At 41.8% G+C, this 23,811-nt stretch overlaps 2 protein-coding genes and 1 long non-coding RNA gene across 8 annotated transcripts in view; 1 reads left to right on the top strand and 2 right to left on the bottom strand.

Moving 5' to 3' along the window:
• Window positions 1–1,618: 1,618 nt before the first annotated feature.
• Window positions 1,619–4,568, bottom strand: trh (thyrotropin-releasing hormone). 5 transcript variants are annotated; one of them, XM_077513176.1, is made up of 3 exons: window positions 4,380–4,568; window positions 4,061–4,271; window positions 1,619–2,240 (listed from the first exon to the last, which is right to left on the bottom strand). In XM_077513176.1, exons 2-3 carry the CDS (start codon window positions 4,251–4,253, stop codon window positions 1,702–1,704), a joined length of 732 nt encoding a protein of 243 aa, XP_077369302.1. In that variant the 5' UTR covers window positions 4,254–4,271; window positions 4,380–4,568; the 3' UTR covers window positions 1,619–1,701. The 5 variants fall into 5 exon arrangements, with proteins under 5 accessions (XP_077369302.1, XP_077369303.1, XP_077369299.1 ...); XM_077513177.1 differs by having other exon boundaries at window positions 4,375–4,568; XM_077513173.1 differs by having other exon boundaries at window positions 4,345–4,567.
• A 14,782-nt stretch (window positions 4,569–19,350) lies between these two features.
• tmcc1a (transmembrane and coiled-coil domain family 1a) overlaps window positions 19,351–23,811 on the top strand; it is a 31,683-nt gene continuing 27,222 nt past the window's right edge. For both annotated transcript variants that reach the window (XM_077513179.1, XM_077513178.1), the window contains exon 1: window positions 19,351–19,702. The gene's annotated coding sequence lies outside the window, so the exon portion shown is untranslated. The remainder of the gene's footprint in view (window positions 19,703–23,811) is intronic.
• LOC144014979 (uncharacterized) lies at window positions 22,337–23,659 on the bottom strand. The gene is made up of 3 exons (XR_013282661.1): window positions 23,364–23,659; window positions 22,693–22,923; window positions 22,337–22,422 (listed from the first exon to the last, which is right to left on the bottom strand). It is a non-coding gene; the product is annotated as an uncharacterized LOC144014979 (long non-coding RNA).

Consider the following 23,811-nt stretch of genomic DNA (forward strand, 5'->3'; position numbering starts at 1 on the left):
GAATTGGAGGACATTTTACGTCACACCCATCAAATTTAAACTAATCCACATTCAAAACGGTTTAACATTTGAATTACTGTCCTGACAAAAAAAAATAAAAATCTTATGAAATAAATAAATAAATAATTGAATGAATGAATAAATAAATAAATAAATAATGCTTGAAAATGTATTTAATACTGCAATACCAAATAAATCTGGACTCTGGAGTACCCCCAAATGCCATCCCCTCCTCCAACTGACCAAATTGAATCTCAAATAAAACAGTTGAAATCAAATTTAAATATTTTGGTGTATTGTTGCATTGCTGTCTCCCAACTGTGGCGACATGTTTTAAACATAATATTTCAAATATAATTATTTTTCATAAAACGTGTGTCCCACTAGATGTATGTAACCCTGTTTACCATCAGGTGACCATGATCTTTTCAGAATGGTAGAAGAAGAAAACTGAATCAAATGATACGCTGGACATCATCAGTTTTCCAAAATAATGGGTAGAGAAAAGGTATGTCCTCTCTTCTAGTTTTCATATTTTTACAGCATCTTTAGCGTTGACTGAATGTCTCTTTCTATCTCATGCAACCGTTATGCATATCAGAAAATAGGACAATTTTTTCCCCCTTATTTACATAAGTAAGTTTGTAAATGTAAAGTTTGTCCTCTTGACCATCAGTAACAGCTAGCCCCTACTCCTGAGAGAAAGCTAACAGTCATCCAAATTTGCAACCCTGTTTACCGGCAACTCTGTTGCTGTGATTAGAGTGAGGTTGCACTATATTTAATAAATGGGTTGTGATTAAATTAAAAAAATAAAATAAAATGTACCATTAAGCTACGATAATCAAGCCTCTGATAGCTTATTACCTATTATGGATGATTATGTAGCAGAAAATCAGAAAAGTAAAGGTTTATTTTCAAGAATTTTTAAGCACAAATGTCAAATTTTGGAATGACCCTTAAATCAGCTTTTGTTAGTATGGTTGTGTATCCGTGCATGCGAACTGAGGCCAGGAAATTTGTTGGAGAGGCTAGGTTTGGACTGTATATTTTTTTAAAAAAGAAGAAAAAAAAAGATCTATTCACCAGAAATAATGTCATTTTCTTCGTCTATGTACTTGTATGAGGATGGATGTGGGTGGCGTATAGCGACAGGCCTAACAATTAAATGCTCGTCCACTAGATGGCAGAAGATGCAAGGAAGCCGCTATTCACTTTCATCCATCAGCAAAACAGCAAAGTGTTGAACTAAACAGGCCCACATTTCAAGCTGTTTGAATACACCTGAAAGAAAATGGATGAAGTGATAAAGCCATCTCGGATGAGAGGCAAAATGTCATCTAAGTCAGTGTTTGCTAACCTTTATAAAGCCAAGGCACACATTTCACATGGGAAATGTCATGGCACATGGGTAAGTTCTCTTTGGGCAAGACTGTGTGCTTTCCTCGACAGTTAAGTCCGATAACTTAGTTGCATATTGATGTAAGTTTGTGGAACATTCGCGCATGCGCTTGCTCTCTTCAACATGCAGATCATAAATTTGCAATTGTCGACTTAATTCCATGTAATGTGTCTGTCAAAGACAAAAACAACACAAAAGGTAACAACGTGGTGGAATTTTTTTTTTGTTGATTTTAATCTTTAGTTCTCGTGATGTACATTGTTGAGTTGTCAATACAGCTTAACATGGAAGCGATCAATCTACTGTCCCTCGTCGGGGGCAAACCTTTTGCCCGGATGTTGTCGCTTCTCCTCTGCATGCTTCATGTCGGCTAAAAAGTCGAGCAGCAGGTTGGTCTTGGCGCATGTCACAGGGTCCGAGAGATCTTCGCAAGGGCTGACCGTGGCCATTCCCGGACGATCCCAAAAGCGTTTGCCGGGGTGCTGGCGCCTGTACAACTCTGGGAGGTCGTCCCCGCCGTCGTCATCGTCCTCCTCCTCCTCCTCGTCCTCCTCGTCGTCGGGCTGCCGCTTGCCGGGGTGCTGCCGCCGGCTCCGCGTCACCACCACGTAGCGCTTGCCTGGGTGCTGCCGTTTGGAAAGGTCACCATGCACGACTATCACGGCAGGCTCCGAAAGGTGTCCGGCGGCGGAGCGCTTTCCCGGGTGCTGCCTCCTTTCCACCTCCGAATACGCTTCGTCGCCGGCGTCGCCCTCGTCGCCCACATCCTCGCGGTGCCTCTTGCCAGGATGCTGCCTCTTTGTCAGCCACGCTGGCTCAGACTGAGAAGAGAGTCCTCCTGGAGAAGAGCAAGGGGAATTAAGGCTACTTTTTGGTCGAGCTGCTCGGCGGCGCGCGACGATATTACTCATTCACTGCCTTTGACAAGTATACTTGTCAATTGTATTTTTTAGAGCGGTGCTAAATGGGGGCGAATCTGAGCATGCTCCACTGTAAATATCAAACTTGGAAACAACTTTACTGATGCCCAACCACCGGTAGATGACATCATTGCCCCATTTTATAGGAAATAAACACAGTCTCAGAGTCCATGGGAGAAATGGCTGTATTTTGGCAAACCTACATTTTTCTGCTGTCAATTATAAAAGAACGGGACGGGACAAAAAGTAGGGAGTCTATTCTGTTATTTGGTAGATTCGGTTTATATATAATTATTGAATGTAATATCACGCGAGTATTGGAAATGTAAAAATTTTATATAATGACTGGCAGTGAATGAGTTAATAATAACCCACGCGTACAAGACGTGTCTGGTGTGTAATTGCAGAGCTTTGTCATTTCAAAGTTGGAATACAAATCGCACACAGGTTAGAATTTTACATTTAAAAATGGGGATCAGATAAACCGTTATGCTTCAAAACAATTTCAGTGTCGATCATGGAAGAACTTCATGCAACTTCTGAGATTGTCACTTTATTAATTACAGTTAGATGCAGATTTATAGCTGTGTTTTTTTTCTTTTCATATTTGTATAGGCCTATATGATATAGGCTACTTAATCATTTTACATATCACTTTGTAAGACTTGCATGCCATTATATGTTTCTCAAATGAGAGTACATGTACCCAGTACGTGAGATTTTAAAATAAATGTAAACAGTAGCATCCAAACCAAAAGTAAAAAAAAATCATTTAAAAAATAATTAGCAAATCAAGTAAATATTTCAGGAAAATATAAGTCCATAAAATGAATGTTGTATTTAGCTATTCAGTTTCATTGTCCTAAAAATCTGGTTCAGATGGTTCAACCAACCTGCATAGTAAGTCGCATATAGAAATTTTTATTTAAAATTAAGTTAATGATTTCTTTTTGAAAACAGATCTTCACTATCATCCCAAAGGAGGAGACTTAATGGTGAAAATAATTCTCTTTATTTTTAATGAAGTTAGTTCTTTCTTTTATAGTTATATCTTGTGTTTTCCAAATAGTTCGAGAGGTCACTGCAAATGAAGTTCACACAGCACTGTTTAGTCTTTTTGTTTGTTTGTTTGTTTTTGTTTGTTTTCCGCAACCAAAAATGCTTTACAATATATACATTTTTTAATCAGATTAATTATATTTTAGAATTTTGATTAATCACAGTTAATCACGAAATTAAAATATTAAAAAGGCTTTTTATCAACGTTTTTTTGCCCGCCAAATTTGAAAATCACCTGTTGTGTTTTGATATGAACAAATATTCTGAATGTCATACGCAAACATTTATTTAATGCTTTACTTTAAAGCATGTGGATATGCTAATTGTTCAAACACAACCTGTGCTATACCTTTAACAGAACCATTCGCTATCAAGTTAAAGGATCATCTGCGGTCAAAATTAATAGAGTGTGATTAATCTGTGTTAATACATGATTTTTTTTGTGATTAATTAATTAGTTAACACTTTAACTTTGACAGCACTAATACATACATATATATATATATATATATATATATATATATATATATATATATATATATATATATATATATATATATATATATATATATATATATATAGATAGATAGATAGATAGATAGATAGATAGATAGATAGATAGATAGATAGATAGATAGATAGATAGATAGATAGATAGATAGATAATGTGTGTGCTCACCCAGATTGTGGTCTTCGGCTTGCATCTTGCGCAGGACGGAGCGCAGCAGAAGGCTCTCGGCTCCGCGTAGGATGAGGTCGTCCATGGTCCTGGAGTCCGGCTCCTCCCCGGCAGAGATGCCCTGCGCTCTGCACACCATCATCAAGTTGCAGAGCAGGACACAAGCCAGGAAGAGCAGACATGTGGACTTCATGGCGTGTCTCTTGGAAGCCTGATGATGGTCGAGGCAAGACCTTACAAATGAAGACGTGAAGAAATGGGACTGTCAAGAAATGCGCTCTTACCTCTTGCATAGGAAAGGAAACTCAGCTGACCTCACCTCAGTCCTCTTGAAGTGGCCAGTGGCGATCGGTGGACGATGTTGTTGATGATGTTTGCTGGCAGCCTTCAACTTTGTGTTTGCACAACAACGTTGCGTGCCATCTTTTATAGCGGCTGCTCTCTGGCGACGTCACACTCACGCTCGAGTCTGCTTTCGGCATCCTTGCTTGGCCCCCGCTGATGTCATCAAGAGCCGTGTGTGCGCGCAAGTGTCCGGCGTCAGGGGGCAGAGTTAAAAATCAGGTTTGTCAAATGCATGTTGCATAATTACATCTGTCTCAGCTTGATGCAGTGCTCTAATTCTAAAAAGAGCCTTGACAATTATTGTGCCACTTTATAATAAGAAGGCCTACCGTTGTTTTATTCTAAAGTTATCAGTAAGATTGGCCGACTAAAGTCAGACTACAGATTTCAACATCCAACCAATCTGACCCATTTTTTTCCCCCTTACAAGTTAGAACTCGAAATGGTTGATCTGGCCAGCATTCTGCATATTTGTGATGTTCCCTCCAAGTTAGATTAGATTTCTTTATAATAGGTGACTTGAGCTAGGCCATTGTGTTTCTGTGACCTGTCCTGGCTTGGCATCTTCCTATCTGCACTCTGGAGCACTTGTCTAGTTGAAACCAGTTAAGACCATCAGGTCACACTTTGTCACATGGGTTAGGCTGAGCTGACCACCGTGTGCGAGGGCAGCCAAGACAGGATAAGTTATTTTGGACAGATTAGGCATTCTTCCGCATATTAAGAGAAAAAGGCTCCACTCCACATCTGTGTACTTGATCTGTACTCGATCAGTAAATCATTCAAATGAGAATGACGTGACCCGGACTGACCTGACAGGATGGCTTTTCCTTATACTTGTCACTTCAGAATTCCGATTTGCCAAAAGCTGTCATGAACCTCAGCTATGCTAGCTCAAAAGTGATTGAAAAATATAACAATACAAACTAGGGATGTAACGATAATGGCAATATCATGATATCACGATATTAAAACTGCCACAATATATCGTCGTCATCATGTCACAATATTAAAAGCAGCGCATCTGTTAAAAACGTCAGGTTGATTTTCATTTGTGCAGTTCTAGCACCCTCTGTTGGCTAGTTATTTTAGTGCAGTTTAATTTTCACAAGGCATGTTTTGACTATATTTAAAAGCCACGCTAATTTCTGATGAAGGTGCATGTATGTGAACTGAGTCAATATGTGGAGGAACTCAATGTGTGCTTACATTAGCAAGTAAGTGCCTCAATATTAAGTGTTATTAGAGAATTAGGTTGCTTACATGCATTGCTGTAATGTACAAAAGCACGATATTGTGTGGTATGAGCTCATTTTTTACAATATTGTGACTTTTTTGTTTCGCCAATCTCCCCACAATATTGTGATAATTATCATATTGTGACCTTCATATCGTGATAATATCGTATTGTGATATTTGGATATCATTACATCCCTAATACAAACCGCCCAAGGCATTGAATCGGCAAGAAAGAGACTGTACTACCATTAAACTTTGAAACAAAAGTTTACTCCACAAATTGGATGTGTGACAGATGAAGACGTCCAACACCTTGAAGTTGATATACGACTCGGTCACGGGCAACGGGCTCAAGTCACCAATGGTGACAGCAGAGTCTTGTACAAAGAAGACAGATGAGACAAGTCTGGAATCTCAAAACAGTGCACGTTACCGATCAAAGGTGTCAACATTCTACTTCATACCTGCGTAATCGTATTTGTGTTCATCATTCACCCTTCAATTTTTGAAAGTTGGCGACAGCAAGAAAGAACAAAACTAAGATCTTGAATTGTAATGTAGCAACCTCGGCAAGTGGAGCAAGCTAATTATTTTTGTACAATATCAGGTTATCGTTATATGCTTCACTTGCTTGTAAAGTAAAGTCTAACTAGTAACCACCCACCCGAACACGTCTGATCTGTTAACTCAGCTGACTGAACTGCTACACTTTTTCTATATCACCTTGTTATGGGGGAGGATCCAAATCCAAACAAGCTGAAGGTTGATCAGCGTCACATAACGTTTTGTGTGCCACTGCGGTTCTCTTGGACTTACTTCTTTACTTTCTGCATCCATTTATGCTCTGTCACTTTTTAAACTGCCCAGAGACATGCACACATGCACACCACTTTTATGTCTGTAGCTTTTTTCCAACTCTTAAGTGCTCATTAGGGGGCTGGGCCAAATACTTGCTTGATTTCATCTTTCTAAAGCACAGCGGGATGAGCTATTTATGACATCTATGGCGAATCACTTGGATTGGTGGGCTTGATGAGCTACACATCAGATGCTCTTGCAGAGAAAGATTTACAAGCAGAAAAAAGGCAGACAGAAAAGCATCGCAGGCTGGTGTTTGTGGACCTCACTTTGCTTCATCTAGCCTTCCTTCCTTTCTTTAGTCTTTCCTCTGGTCTCTTGAGGTCTCTCTAATTTGATGTTTCTGGGGTTGGTGAAAAAGAAAGGTAGTTGGTGTCTGTTCACTTTGTTTCATCTTTCTTTCCTTTGATTCTTCCTCTGGTCTCCTACAACTTCACAACTCTGGCAGGACTCTGAAGTATCCGGTTAAGGTGAAGGGTTTAGGATTTATAACAGGTTTCAGGTGAATTAAACCGCACAAACTCACACGCAAAAAAAAAAAACAAAAGAAAGAAAGAGCGATGATGACGACACATTGAATTGGGAAGGCTGCTGAAGGAATAATACTGAGTATACCGATGCACTCGTACAACAGAATAAGTCACGACTTCTGCGAGCACATCAGCATTCTGTGCAATGAAACACGTACAGATTTCTTGGGAAGAGCTCATCATTGGGCCTGTTAAATTGAACCTCAGTGAAATAGCAGCTCAACACCCTCCATTCTCAAAATAAAGCATTTACCATATCACTACTTGATTTGAATGCCCCGAACGACAGGAAGCCAACTTGATATTGAATAGCAAAAAAAAAAAAAAAAAAAAAATGGCATGGTTTGAAGAATCAGGTACAAAATGGAATAATGTTTGAAGAATCAAGTAGCTAATGAACTTAAAATCATCCCTAAAGTGAAATGAAAGAGTTGAATCTTTTGAATGTCACGTTGAAATGATGTAAATTAGTAGATTGTAAATTAGCTTAGCATTAGCTCAGCAGTATCTTATAATTAGTTTAGTATGCTGAGGTAATTTAGCATCAGCTTAGCATGCTAAGCTAACTTAACATTAACATGCTAATTTAGTGTTAAGCAAATAAAGATGACTTGACTTGACTTAGGTGAGCTGAGGCACATATTTTACATTGGCTCAGTTGAATCGCTGCCTACTTTCATGTAACCAGTCCAAGTGTTGAAAACATTTCAACCATGTCTTCCTGATCTTCTACTTGAAACATTTTGCTGTGTCATGCTTGGTAAGAGCACCTGGACTGTCAGTGAGATTACAAAGGACCCCTCCCACAGCAGCTGGTGGTACTCACAAGGAATTTTTCCCAGGAGATGGCGGCGTGGTCAGTCCAGCCCACTCTGACAGTTGAGGTCAAGCTGTCGCCAGAAAACAAAAGCGCACATTCCTCACAAGCGAGAGAGCTCCACCTGTCTCCTCGCTAATAACGTCGGTGCCATTGAGTTAAACTGAAAGCAAACAACGGGCCCTTTTGCTCAAGACCATTGTTCTTCAGCTTTGTCTCAGGTAACAAGGTTGCTTTGGGTTTTCCGGAGCCGTCAACATTCCATCTGGATTTAGCCGGTATTGTATCACAGCGACATCCGATCAATCTGGACTCTCCCGGGATGACGAAGCAGCCGTTTACAGTAAAGAGCAGCACTGACGGCCTCATCAGTCGCACCAATTGAATTGTTCACAAACGCAGATGAAGATGCAAAGTGCCTCTGCCATGTTTTGGGAGTCTTGAAAGGTCACAGTATGACAGTTATTTGAATTTGGCCCACGAGACTTTCTTTTGCCTCTATAAAGGACAAGTGAACAATGAGATGGATGAAAAATCGTAAGTCATTTGTTTTAGGTGGAAAAACACTTCAAATGTGTTGCCGGGTGAGCACACAGAGCAACGATGCAAAGTGTTTATGCGAAGATATTGTTCGGCTTGGGCTTTTGGGTTGTCATTATGAGCTCATTTTTCTTGAAAGCAAAGAAGATGGTACTAAATGAAAGATCATGAAAGCAGCTCTCTCACTCTCCTCTGTCTGCTTCTTGTCTCCCTGCTAAGAGTTTTGAATTGTTGATTTCCATCTGAAAGCACTGGATATCATTCTGTCATTTTCATTATTGCAAGCACCCTCTCATTTTCTACACTTGATACATTTTTTTCCTTCTCCAATCAATGGCCCTAATGAATGTGTCGAAATGCTCTTTTTCTTCTCACCATTATACGTCCCCAACCACCATCTGTGGCAGCACAGAGAGACTGAACGAAAAATGTGGCTCTGAGTTGATCGAAGAGGCACTGTGAGCAATGGCGATAATTTAGTTGTTTTTTGGCAAAATATAGCGGAGAGGTAGCGGACAGCAGCGTTTGTGTATGATACTGACCTTCAACTGCGTGGAGTGATTCTGCTTCAAACGCGTTTTGGGCCAAAATGAAGACAATTGCGTTTCTTCGATGGGACTGGCTCGTTGAAGAGAACAAGTGTAGGACGGCCACTAATTCCTACTAATCATAATGCGCGATGGTGAGTTGCATATTTTATCGTTTGCTTTTATTTGTTTCTATTCTCATTTAAAAATGCGCAAAACCCACCAGCTCACATGGGCGCAATCTGGTTGACAGAGTCATCAATTTCGCCATCTGCACATGCTTTGTGGATTAGACGCTCCCTGATTGCTCCATTTCACTGCTTAAATTTTTATTATTTTTTTAAATATGTACTTGAAAAACCTAGTAAAGTTTTTTTCTCACTCAGAGATTCTAAGTAAATTTTACAAGGAGAATTGTAAGTACATTTTACCAATTTATTTAAAAAAAACAAAACAAAAAAACTGAAACATTGAGGAACGAACTCATGACATTCAGTTTGGGAGACAGCCACTCTACCACCTGAGTCATGCCAGTTTTGCTGTTTGCCACTACAAACCCTTCCAGCTGACGTCACTGCTTAGCTCCCGCTGCGCCTCCATGGGCAAACATCCCATAACAAATGAATGTAGTGAGCTTGATTTTCGCCGAGCATTTTCGTTAAAAGGTGGGAAATATGTCAAGTGTCACAAAAAACGTCCAGACTAGGACTCTACCTTACTGCGACTCAATGAAACCAGTCGTTTGCAGCCACTAGCTACAAAAAAATTGAGTTTGTTAGAGGGAAAAGTGGAAGTGGAAGCTTAAGGTCTGTTTTTTTGGGGGGGGGGTTGAAACAGTATGTCGATCACTACTTTTATGGTGTAAATTGTCATTCATTAAATCGTTTGTGTCCGGATATACTCGTCTTGCTGTATATCGAAGTCTTTAGCTTTTTTAGCTTGCTAGCTGCTAACAAACAGATTGCACGTATACTACACATTCCTCTGCAGATATCAAGCCTGAGTTAAAGTGTTAATTGGGATAATCGTGTTAAATTGTTAACTATTTGTTCAAAATTACTTGAATACTTGTGCAAAAAAAAAGTATATGTTTCACTAAAGTTAATATGGCACACTCATCACGTCTGCCTCGAATTTACAATCAGAGATGAATGTTATGACCAATTGTATATGAAAAAGAGAAAAACTACCTGATATAAAATGATCTGAGCATATTCTCGTATTTTTTGTGGGTGCAAAGCAGTTGCGTCGTACAGTCGCACTAGCCACCGTGCTCGTCTTTCACTCCTCACTGCCTAGTTTAGAATCACTACCAGCAGCCGAAAGAATGATCTCATCTCTCTTTGATCCTTTAGAGCATCCGTAGGCAGTGCACATGTTCACCATCGCGTTGATCGCTGATTTAGCAACTGTTTGACCTATTTTCTAGGTCACGCTAATTGTTTTCTAATTCACTCGCATTGACGCCCTGCCCTCCACCGCAAGTGGTGCACTTAAACGTGACGTCACACAGGAAGGGTCTATACTGCATTGGTCCAAAATGAGACCGAAAAGGTCTTCGAGGTTCAAGGATTCCACCTGACACCATCAATGGCATGGCTCAGGTGGTAGCGTGGCTAACTCCCAACTTGAAGTTTGTGGGTTCGTTCCTCAACCCTTGAGGAGATTTTTTTTTTTTAAATTAATCTGTTAAAATGTCCTCAAAACCCTCCTTGTAAAATTTACTTAGAATTTCTGAGTGAAAATATTTTATTGTTTTTTTTCCCCAAGTGTTCCTTTTTTTTTTTTTAATAACAGCAGTTAGCGGCGCGCAATAGCCACATAAACATTTAGTGGATTCGGCCCTAAATGCCCAAGACTGCATGAACTTCGGTGATTGACTGTGCCAATAAGATCTGGTGTTGGCGTACTGGATGGATACGAGTATCCATATGTGACAAGTACTGCTGCAAATATTTTGTCGCACTTCTATGAAGGCCCAGTGAGCATGTGGGAAGTGTGCCAACACACGTACACACGCGCGCACACACACTGCTGCTTCCCATCTACGCACAATACAATTATTTTCAAGTGGACAAAGTTCAAATGTGACCCTAAAAATAAATGGCGCTTCCGTCGAAAAGAAACACTTTAGTATTCCTGCAGTGTTTTGCCTCCTTCATCATCCAACCCCCCCATTTCTTTCTTTTGGCCCAAAGGACCCATGCTGGAGGGTTTTCTCCACTTGATGTAATTGGACTTTTCTAGATAATAGCTTTGTGATGAGGTTCAGACGTGCAGTCGACGAGCGACACTCTGCCGCACACGCCCAGCCAGATTGATTGTCAGTTTGGAGTCCAAACCAACGCTAATGGACTTCGGGAGTGCAGACTGGAGATGATGGACCGGCTTCATCCTGCCAGTGCTGAAATGGAGGAATTCTAAAGAATCGGCAGATTTGCAATTAGCTTGCCAACATGATCACTCTGTGGCATGCGAGATGAATACACGCGCGCTGGCAAAGCAAAATCCGAGCGGTCAACGTGCTCGGCTTTCCGTGATTCTTCCTCCCCGGCCTCCCGTCAGTCGCATGTCACGGAAGCGCTGGCCCAGCCTTCCTGCGTTCCAGTGACAGGGCGGGTGACTCACCAGACCTTGGAGGATTTGTCACAACACCATCGAAAAATGCACATTCAACAAAAGTCGGAGTATAAATACGCTGAATTCTCCTTTCGAAGAATCGCAGCTTTGTGCTGATTCTTCCATTCATTTTTCTTGTCGTGATTTATCCTTTTGAGATTCTTGCTCTGGTGTTGGAGGGCACAAGGATTCATCAGAGCTACCACACTACTTTAAAAAAAAAAAAAAAAAAGAAGACGGTTGACTAGTGGGTTGCACATCTGGCTCACAGTTTCAGGTTCGGGTCTCTGCTCAGGCCTTTCTGCTGCGTTTGCGTTCTCTCACATTCAGTGTTTATTTGAACAAATATGAGAAGATAAAATGGGGTAAAGTTGAAAAAGGCCCCAACAGGCACGTGCAGGGCATAAAATGGGAGAAGACATTTGACATTGAAAAAGGCAGATTGAACAAACGCTGGAAAACCAAAGGTGCACTTCCTGTTACTGCTCTTATTTTCAAACGTATTTACACCACTTCCGGTGCACATTTGAGCAAACTGATACTATCTTTATGAGTGCCAGACAACAGCAGTAATTGGAGACTTTCCCATCATGCTTTGTTGACGTCACAAATAACACTTGTGCCTTTTTAATGGGTTATTTTGTATAGACATTATGTAATACGGTTGTGTAAATTGTTTCTGTGTGGATCATGGATGTGAATGAGAACAAAAGCATCACTAAGAAGAAATAGGTGGCTGCATTGCCAAATGACAATAATAATGACTATATAGTATATCTTCAAAACAATGATGATCTTGAGGGCATCGATTTTTAATGGAGATGCTTGCCGGATGGTCATTTGCGGTAGTAAGGTAGGTTTGCATGTAGAGTGAAAGATACTTCAATCAACAGACTTCCCTGACAGTAGCCACATCCTCTGTATTATTTTACATGACATACAGAGCCAGAATATTCTTACTGTTTGGAGGCGACAGTGTGCCAAGGTGGGAGTGCTTGTTACTCTGCGTGTGCGTGCGTGATGGCTGTGGACGGCTGGCCATAATGGAGGGGAGAGCGCATCAGGCACACTCAACATTGAGGCGGCAGGAACTTGCAGCAGAACTCCACAGAGTCCTCTCCATCCCTAATCAGGCGAGCGAGAGGCCAGTCACACCTTCTTCCTTGCGCCATGCAAACGCCACATCTTCTTTTGAGTTCCCTCTTCCGCTCATGGCACCCTCTTCTGTCCACATTATCATTATGCTTATTTGGTCTGCTGGATTCAGTACTCAAAGCATTTTTGTAAAAAATAAAAAATAAATCAGAGCCGTCATTTTGACTGTTCTCAAAATTGGATTTGTTGTTATTCTGTTTACATAGATCAACAATGTTCCAGGTCTTTTGATTTTTCCTCTCTCTGTATATATACCATTACTGCACTGCCATTTTATTGTATTGAAAATGGAAAAATAGTTACTACTTTACCTCCACACCCATATATATATATATATATATATATATATATATATATATATATATATATATATATATATATATATATATATATATATATATATATATATATATCCATCCATCCATCCATCCATCTTCTACCGCTTATCCGAGATCGCGTCACGGGGGCAGCAGCTTTAGGAGGGAAACCCAGACTTCCCTCTCCCCAGCCACTTCAACCAGCTCCGCCGGCGGGATCCCAAGGCGTTCCCAGGCCAGCCGAGAGACATAGTCTCTACAGCATGTCCTGGGTCGTCCCGGGGGCCTCCCGCCGGTGGGACATGCCCGGAACACCTCTCTAGGGAGGGCGTCCGGGAGGCATCCGAACCAGATGCCCGAGCCACCTCAGCTGGCTCCTCTCAACGCGGAGGAGCAGCGGCTCGACTGAGTCCCTCCCGGATGACCGAGCTTCTCACCCTATCTCGAAGGGAGAGCCCGGACACCCTGCAGAGGAAACTCATTTCGGCCGCTTGTATCCGAGATCTTGTTCTTTCGGTATGGCCCACAGCTCGTGACCATAGGTGAGGGTTGGAACGTAGATCGACCGGTAAATCAAGAGCTTCGCCTTTTGGCTCAGCTCTTTCTTCACCACGACGGACCGATACAGAGTCCGCATTACTGCAGACGCTGCACCGATCCTCCTGTCAATCTCCCGCTCCATCCTGCCCTCACTCGTAAACAAGACCCCAAGATACTTGAACTCCTCCACTTGGGGCAGGATTGCATCCCCGACCCGGAGAGGGCACGCCACCCTTTTCCGACTGAGGACCATGGTCTCGGATTTGGAGGTGCTGATCCTCATCCCAACCGCTTCACACTCGGCTGCGAACCGCTCCAGTGAGAGTTGGAGATCACGGCTGGATGAAGCCAACAGCACCACATCATCTGCAAAAATCAGAGATGCAATGCTGACGCCACCAAACGAGAACCCTCAATGCCTCGGCTGAGCCGGGAAATTCTGTCCATAAAAGTTATGAACAAAATGTTGACAAAGGGAAACCTTGGTGGAGTCCAACCCTCACTGGAAACGAATCTGACTTACTGCCGGCAATGCGGACCAGACTCTGGCAAGGATCGGTCAAGGATCGAACAGCCCGTATCAGGGGGCTCGGTACCCCGTACTCCCGAAGCACCCCCCACAGGTCCCCGAGGGACACGGTCGAACACCTTCTCCAAATCCACAAAACACATGTGGACTGGTTGAGCGAACTCCCACGCACCCTCGAGGACCCTGCTGAGGGTGTAGAGCTGGTCCACTGTTCCACGGCCAGGACGAAAACCACATTGCTCCTCCTGAATCCGAGATTCGACTTCCCGACGGACCCTCCTCTCCAGCACCCCTGAATAGACCTTACCAGGGAGTGTGAGGAGTGTGATCCCTCTGTAGTTGGAACACACCCTCCGGTCCCCCTTCTTAAAAAGGGGGACCACCACCCCAGTCGGCCAATTCAGAGGCACTGTCCCCGATGTCCATGCGATGTTGTAGAGGCGTGTCAACCACGACAGGCCCACAATCTTCCAGAGTCTTTAGGAACTCCGGGCGGATCTCATCCATCCCCGGGGCCCTGCCACCGAAGAGCTTTCCAACCACCTCAGTGACTTCGACACCAGAGATAGGAGAGCCCACCTCAGAGTCCCCAGACTCTGCTTCCTCAAAGGAAGACGTGTCGGTGGAATTGAGGAGGTCTTCGAAGTATTCCCCTCACCGATTCACGAGTCGAGGTCAGCAGCACCCCATCGCCACTATACACAGTGTTAATGGTGCACTACTTTCCACTCCCGAGAGGCCGGATGGTGGTCCAGAATTTCCTCAAAGCCAAAATCTGTCCCTTTATCGGAGAATTTGACAGTTGTTTAGAAAGCATATGAGCAAAAGACAAATTGTGTAATATTTACAAGATGGTGCACTAACAGTGGCATGAAATTAGTCATTGACCACCTCTGACAGAAGTGCCTGACTTTGCTTGTCACACACACACGCACACGCACACCCCCACATGCTCGCACGCGCACACAGACACATTTGCTAACAAGTGGACGGGCTACTCTTTCCCCCTCAAGTGGATTAATTAACGGGTGACCCACACTGCTGTCAGTGGAAAGGTCAGAGAACACATATTGGGTCATAGATTTTGATGGTGTGTGTGTGTGTGAGTGTGACTTCAGTAAGGAAAAGTACCACAGTTTGCTGGAATAAAAAATGTTCTCAGTGGTGGTGTGCTAATGGTAGTTTTGGCTTGCAGTGTGATGTCCTAAATATTTTCACTAACATCCGTGACGTGTAGTCCATCTCCATTTAGGATGCGTGTAAGCGCACAAGTTACTGCGAGGATGGAAAAAAATGTGTCCACTAGGCTTTTAATTGCTCTGAGCGTGATGTCGCCAAAAGTGGTGTCTGTCAGGATGTCTAATTAGAGAGCGTTTGTAGTAAGACTTACTGTACTTCCGTCTTCCTGCTCGTTCCCCTTCTTGGATTTTAATCATTGAAGCAAAACATGCAAGCTCTCCTGCTTTGAGGAATCAAGTAGAAGACACAGATTGATGATGTTTGTTTTCAGACGAGCCAAAGGTTAGCCTTCCCCAAAACTTTGTGAAAAAAGAAGGTGATTCATTGGTTTCTGGAGTTGTCCGAGTGGAAACAGACTCAAAGAAAGTCTTGTGCTTAATTGTCGCACTTCGGTAAGAAGCTGAATGCAAGCGCGCTTGGAATCATCCATTCAGATTGACGTTAAGGTTCATTATATTGCTTTTATGCCAGATGGCTGACTCTTGCTCCTCTGCCATCTCGCTCATTAAATTATCTCCAATCAATACAGCTACTGCTTGCTTGTAAGTCAGCCTCACTTTGTAGCCAGTTCAAACCAGTTGCCACGGACCTTGTGACCTTGTGACTCTTGGCTAATCTCAACTCTTGATCTCATTGAAATCTTTCATACAAGCCATGAAATTAGATGCCAAGTCAACGAGTGTTTCCGACGTCACTGTCATGTGCTGGAGGTTGGATCCCAAAGCGCAGACACAAATAAGATTTTAACTTATTCACATTGAGAGGCGTGGAACAAAGTTGACTAGACGAGAAACAAAGAGAGTTGCACAGAGGTACATAAAAGGTAATAATCCGACAAACAGACACACTTCTCAGACAGCTACTACAGACAGCGAATTGATCTGATTGGTTGTGACTAAGTAAAGGATTAAAGATTGACATCACAAAGCTCCTGACATCACATAGCTGCCAAATTACTTAAAACCAGTTGAAACTAGATACTGTTACATCAATTCCAAACGGACACGACTTCAGTTCAAATGACCAGGTAAAGGATTAAAGATTCTTAACATCACATAGGTCCTGACATCACATATCTTAAAACCAGTTGAAACTAGATGCTGTTACATCAGTTCTAAACAGACACTTGATCTCACGGTCAATGAACCCAAACTTAACAGATCATGAACATAAACTTAACCCTGGCGTGACCCAGACATGACAGTCATACGCAGGAGCTTCCAGTGGGAATCCCCACAAGTCCTGATCTTGAGAGTACGACACATGTCCCCGAGTATTTCATCGGGATCGACCTTCAGCCTGGGAGAGTGCCGCACTGCCACCTGAGCTATGACCCTCCTACTGTTTGCTTATCTCCAAGGGACCAAAGACATCGTTTATGATCTCTTGGGAGTTAGGAAGATTCCATAGAATCCTGGAATCAGCTGCAGCAGACACGACCAATATTCTAACAAGCTGTGTGGCTCAGGGAATAGATTGGCTGTGTCCCAAGCTGAAGGTCGTCAGTTTGTTCCTCCACCCTTGAGTAACTTTTATTTTTTCCAATTCTTTATTTTACTCTCTTGCAAATGTTACTTACTCTAAAACGGAGTCTATTTGGTCCCGCTCTAAGTCAAATTTACTCTACAGAATCTACTGTGTACTGTACTGCATTACATGGACTGACTTTTCCCTGCCAAGAATGAAAAGGCATCACATCACAGGAAAACAGTACTGCAAAATATGGCTGAAGAAGAGATCGGCTTAGCAAGACCAAGATAGTCCTGCTTCTCAGTGGGGAGCGTGCACGTGTTGGAAGAGTAGGATGACGTGCGCTATCAATCTGCAGGCCTTCCCAAGCGGGCCCCGCGTCGGGGCCCCAAGCTGGCAGCCGATCAATGGTAGCACGCTCGCCTCCTCTCATGTCTTCCCGGCTCTTCATTAGCAGCCGAAGGCTGTAATTGCCGGGGGCCTTCGAGAGCCGGCATCCTCAGTCAAAGGGTCATCGGCATCGGCCGCTCACACTAATGCTTTCCATTATCCTTCGAGCCTGACAAAAACAAGCCTGCTAGATTTGCCCTGCGTGTCTGTGTGTAGCCACTTTGGTAAACGGGTGTGAGCGGCGTTTTGTGGATCGCTTGTTGACTGCACACGGCAGCCAGATCTTTTTGCAGCCACACAGGATATTTTTGGGTAGGAAGTGAGAACTCTTTGCTGCGCCGCGCTCGGCTTCCTGCTGTCCACTCTGAAGTTCGTTTCAAGCTACCAAAACGGACCAAATTTGTCTTCACCAATCAGCAGAGAGACGTCCTCATTCGCTAATTTCTCACTGTCACACTTGATCCCATTTCATTCCTTAATTAACGTAATAGTACCTTTTCATTTCGTAATCAAACTGATTTTCACAGTGGCAACAATCATTTGAAGGGTCAATTACAATCTATAAGAGACTAATTTTCATAAGAAGGGCAAACTGAAAAAGAGACTCGGGCGTTGGAAAGCAATCAAACATCTCTCAAAATCTGGACATTTTTCAGAACTTTGTTGAATGAAACATTGACACTATTCTGCAAGGACCCACTTTTTTTCATCCCCTACTGATGAAAATGTATCAATTGTAAAGATGAAAACAGATGTTGAGGCATTCAATGTTGTGAAGCAGCAAGCTCAACTGCAGACCAAAATGCTGTTAAGTAGCTCGGGTCCCAGTTTAAAAGGTGAAATTTAGCCATCACGTGACTTCTTCTGCGTATTCCTATGATCATTTTCAGCAAACGTAGCAAATTTGAGGTGGCTCCCAGTACCTTTGTCCAAGAAAAGCTACATTTTAAAAAGGTGAACTGTGGCTGTCACGTGACTTTTTTTTCTTCTTCTTTTTCTTTTAGAACAATGGCCAGTCTAAATTGTAAGTGGAAAGCAGCAGCAGCCGCCTCCTGGTGCCAGTATGTTTGAATCAATGCTTCCCTCTAGTGTTGTGCTGTGTGTACTGTAACCTACAGTTTTTGTTGCTTCCTGACATCCAGTAATCGTTCAACTGACAATCAGTGTTAATTTTTACAATACATTTTTATTTTAGTCTTAGTTATAGTATTTTGACTAGAATTAAAGTTTTAGTTATAATTTAGCCATCAAATTGTATTTTAGTTTAATCCAATTTTAATCGAAAATACGGTGCAATTTTAGTCAATAGTAAAGAGCAATTTTAGTCGACTAAATTAACAATTTAAATTGACAATTTTCCTTCAGCATACAGCATAATGCGCAAGACACATTTAACATTTATATATATATATATATATATATATATATATATATATATATATATATATATATATATATATATATATATATATTTAAACTTTGTTTCAATGAAACATGTTGAAGTGACAATAATATGCCGTCTTAAAACTTAGTTTTCACCTAAATTTAAAAAAAAAAAAAAAAAAAAGTGCATAATTGCCCGAGATTGCTGCACAATGAATGTAAACATGTTTGAATTTAATAAAGTGCAGTGAACAGTTTGGGTGGTTCTTTTCTCCCACCTGCATTCATTTCTTCTTCTGTTGGATTTTGTGAATTTTCACCACTGTGTTTTCATTTCGTTTTAGTCATTGGCAAAATTGTCAGTTTTAGTTATCGTCATCGTCTGAATGAAAGATTTGTTTCATTTTCATCTAGAAAAAAAAAATCGTGATGAAAAATTATAAAAAAATTTTGTCGACGAAATTATCACTGCTGACAATATTAATTATGCAGCCTTGACTGTCCTGAAAGGTGCAGAAGAAATTCTTCGTTATTATTATTATTATTATTATTATTATTATTATTATTATTATTATTATTATTATTATTATATTTTTTAACAATGACAGTTATTATGAGGTCAAACATTAGTTGTTTCTTTCAACTTTTTTAAAATTAAGGATCACAAAGACGCCTGATGCCAAAACAGGACAACGGGCCGAAGTCCTCTGTGACGTAACGGCCGCACTGCATTCAAAAGCCCCAGATACAGCAACGCTAGGAAAAGCACAATATGACGTGTAATCGGCAACAACACACATAATTCGCTACGTTAATATGAAGAGAAAGACTCAATTAAATAAAAAACATGTGTGCAGTAAGAATTTGGCAAGAATTTGATTAATTTGAAGCCCTCGCTGTGAAGCAAAGTCATTTTCTCACTCAAGTGAGCGCTCGGACCTGCAGTGCAAAAAAGCCCGACAGATCTCTGTTTGAGTCGTACGTGTCGACGTCAGCGTCGAGTGGGCGGAGCTTATCCAGTAGCGGACGGCTGACAGCCTGACGCACGACGCAGATCAGGGGTACCGTAGGACAACTCGCTAGCTACTGGATAGCCAAGCGAGTCCGACAGGGGCAAGACGCTTCGTGCTTCGCCGGCAGCCATGTAAGTAGCTCGAGCGTCGTCAAAAAGTGCGCGCTGGTACGTTTGTGTGAGGAAAGCCAAACGTGGATCGCCACCGTTGCTCTTGCCACTTAAGCGGACTTGACACCGCGATAACGAATGACGGGACAGTTTATCAACCTGCTGACAGCCTCGACACGCACGGGACGCTCTCGGCGGCCGTTTACGCGCTTTTTGCTTTTTGACTTGTGTTGAAGTAGCGTGATCATGTGATGATACACAGGCGCAGCTGCAATTTGTTTGTTTCTGTGCATCGCATCTCACGTGTTGAGGTGCAAGCCACAGGCCTGCATAAATAGATGGCATGGATGTACACACGTGAACAAAATTGTTGTTACCCAGCTCTTAATCAAAGTAAAATAATAATCAAAGATAGGAAAATAATACGAGGATTAGTCATTAAAAATCAACCAATGAAAACATTGGATATTGCTTTTGAGCAGTGTGTACAGTATTGGTCCCTGGAGAAGTGTGTTGACAATTGAGAACATCCGGGCATTTTTGATATTTCTACTGCTTTTGCCTCTGACTAGACTACAAAGGAGGCAGATTGTGGGTCAAACGGCATTTAATCACATTTTGTAATCAAAATAATCCTCACAAATCAAACTATAGCAATCCAAGGCCCAATGATAGCAGAGCTTCCTTTCACCGTCGTAATGCTGAAATCGAGGAAGGTGGGATGTTGGATTGATCTCCACACGTCAAAGAGAGCCAGGCAATGTAAACAACAAAGATGGCTGATTACAATAAATTCTTTCTTGTTCTGGTTAACAAGTCAGTCCAAGTCATGCTAGGTTATGTGAAGTTATTTACTTCAAATAACTAAATTAATTTAATAATAATAATACATAAAGAGATAAATATGCTTGCTTGTATAAATTATGTTTTGCCATTCACAGACTGACTCTATAGGTCGCTTGCACATCGTAATGCATCATGGGAGTTTTTCCTTCGGGCGCCATATTGGGTGTCCGCCGGTTCACAAGGTACACTCGCGAGTTACACGGTAGAGCTTATCAACCTGATGTAATTTTCGCAGTATTTTCACGATTTACCGGAAGATCAAAAACAACGATACAGGCAGAAGGTGTCTCTGTGTGGCGGGATTGATCCTAATTACGTCCTGACCAAGGGTGATTTTTTTTTGACGGAGAAAGCTTGCTGGCCAAATGTGACATCTCTGGACATCTTTCCCTACCTCGTGTTTGACAACATGCTCCATAACACGCCAACAAATCCCCGGAGGCTTACAATTATTTTGTAAGCGGGTGGATACAGAGTGTAAACTTTAACATCGCATCAGAAGAAACGGTTGCTGTTGCACGTAAGTAAACCACATGGTGTTGGTAATTCTGCACACAAAAATGTTGATTTGTTCTCAGGCTTCCTGTTATCATTGTGTTTACATGCACAGCTAGGTTTACCTGATGTGGTTTTTCTAACAATTTTATAACAGGCAAATATGGCAGAGCGTATAAGAATAAAAAGTAACTATGCACAGCCTCCCCGTGGCTTAATTAAATTTAATGCTACCCTTTCACTAGTTACATGTTACTTAATCAACTTATTCTAAATGGTTAAGGTTAACCACTCTCAGAGGACGTATTTTTAGTTTCAGTTTCCAGTACAATAAAACGTGTTCATGGTAACTACTGAGCATACTGACAGCTTTTCTTATGATCTCACGGTTAAGGAGGCTGTCACAACACCCAATTTCTGTCTGGTGCCAGATGGCAACAATTCCCATCACTTGTCACGACAACACCAATATTATTACCAGGTATGTATGGCTTTACTTTTTGTAGTTTCTTATTTAATTCTATGTTTCATATTTTCATTACAATGTTTGTAATATTTTCAGATTCAGGCACAGATGAGTTTAACTGGACGGACTTCTGCGACTTTGTGGTGTGGACAAAGTGTGATTGAGCGAGTCCACCCAGATCGCTCGTTTTGGCCAGTTGGAAAAGCCAGAGTTTTTTTTCCCCAAAATCCCCTCCTTACCTGAACTGCTCGGGAGAGCATTTACTAGATCAGCAGTGGACTTCCAGTGTTCCTGCTCAGCCGCTGTCACCTACCACTTGCTCATGTACTTCAAAGATGCGGAATAAAGTAGTTTTTTGTGCTGCAGCAGATTGTAAAATCAAATGATATCACTTGAAGTGTGCCAATCTAGACTGCCAAAAGGACAGTGGTTTTGTGACAAGTGTGAAACAAGGATTATTGGGAAGACTGTAACATAGTACTGGTACTTGTCTTACATTAAACAAATTTAAAAGAGAGCAACTTTTTCCTCTGTACATAGCATAATGAAAGTCATTGCGTACCCCATCAACATTACATCATACCGTCATCTCAGGATGGTAGGCACCTGTGCTAAAATAAACTACATTAATTAACAGTTCAATTTTTAACCCTGAAATTACTACATCTAATCATTATTCACTTCATTTTTTGTGCTTTTAGAAATAATAGAGATTTATGCCATTACTTTAAGAGGGACCATATTGCACATTGAGTCAAATCCTGTCATTTGTATTATGTATAGCTTTGTAAACAAACCCAACGATAGAATTTGTATAAACGCTGCCTTTATTAGCGCCAAACAAATAGTCGCATGTTGTCCTCCTCCAATGCTTTGATGCTCGCCTTCGTTTCCATCATGTCATTGGCAATCAAGTCGGTGTGGCATGAGATCCCTAAAGAAAAAAATAAAGAAAAATCACAAAAAAATACGGTACCAGTAATAGGTTTAATATAGTAAAGTAGTATAGTTTTTTTGTCAGTGTAAAAGAAATGTACACATTTTGTTGCATTTTTTAATGTATGAACATTGCTACAGGCAAATACTTATTTCTATAAACACTTCCAAATGTCTCTAAAATATAAGGTGCGTGTACACACACAAACAAACACATACATTCACTCATGCATACAATATATCATGTAATGAATTCTGAGTGGCATACCAGAGTCAATGATGTCAGCAGTACTTGAGGGTACAGGTTACTGGAGCCATCTGGCTGCATAACTGCAAAAATCTCTGCCACTTCGAGTCGTCTTTTCTTTGCTTGTCTCTCCTGTGCACGTTCATATCTTGGCACCGACTGGGCTGAGACATAGATGTTGTAACTTGGGACCCAACTTTAATGTTGGAGCCCAGTCGGGATGATTGGACAGAAAAACGGGCGCAGGGCGACCTGTTAAAATAAACAAATATATAAACAAATAAAATATGGAAAGACTGGTTATTTTACCGCAGTAGGGTGGCCGTGAATAAGTTCTTTAGCATGATGTGTAGGCTACCGGGGTTCTGTTTTCTTGCATCACCCCCGGGGGTCTGTTTTCTTGCATCAGCCCCTTCTGTCTCTTTTTTTTCCAAGTTTACATTTTGCCACCAAAAAACATGTTATCGGCATTAAAAGCCCAAGACTAATCAATCCAATTTCAGCAGTAAACACTTTGCACTGGCACTACTTGGGTGAAAATGTTCGATGTTAGCTTTCGGCTAACGTCCGCTAGCCAGCTTGTACTACCGAACTTGCTTGCTCATGAATCCAAAACATAAGCAACTTGCCCATATATGGGCGGTCGAAACGTTATTAATCCTCATGCATTAAATAAAGGTAAACAAGCTTACCGCTCACAAAGTGATCGCTGCACACACGAGCCCAAAGTAACGACTTCCCTCCGGAGTCCGCACTCCTCTGTCTCCAGGCCCTGGTTCCTAGTTATTTTCGGAATTCGGAAGAAAGACCGACCATTTCCCCCCTTGGCTTTGTTCGAACAGCCAACGATGCAGCAACAATGTACCATTTTAAACGCAGAAAACAAACGTGATAGATACGTGTTAGACCGAATCGCTACGTAAATGGAGGCCACCCAGCATGGCGACTACGAGAAATCCGAGGCGGAAGTGACGACATGTGCAAGCGACCTATTGGGTCTTTTTTTCCCCTGACTTTGGTGGCGTTCCCGTGCACACATCCTGGTTTGAGTCGGAAAATTCCGACTTCCAGCTTCCTCTTGTCCTCAAATGCAGCATTGGACCGCCATTTTGACTTGTGGCGCAATTGTGACATCAGCTC

Source organism: Festucalex cinctus, chromosome 2 (genome assembly GCF_051991245.1).
Source record: "Festucalex cinctus isolate MCC-2025b chromosome 2, RoL_Fcin_1.0, whole genome shotgun sequence".
NCBI lineage: Eukaryota > Metazoa > Chordata > Actinopteri > Syngnathiformes > Syngnathidae > Festucalex > Festucalex cinctus.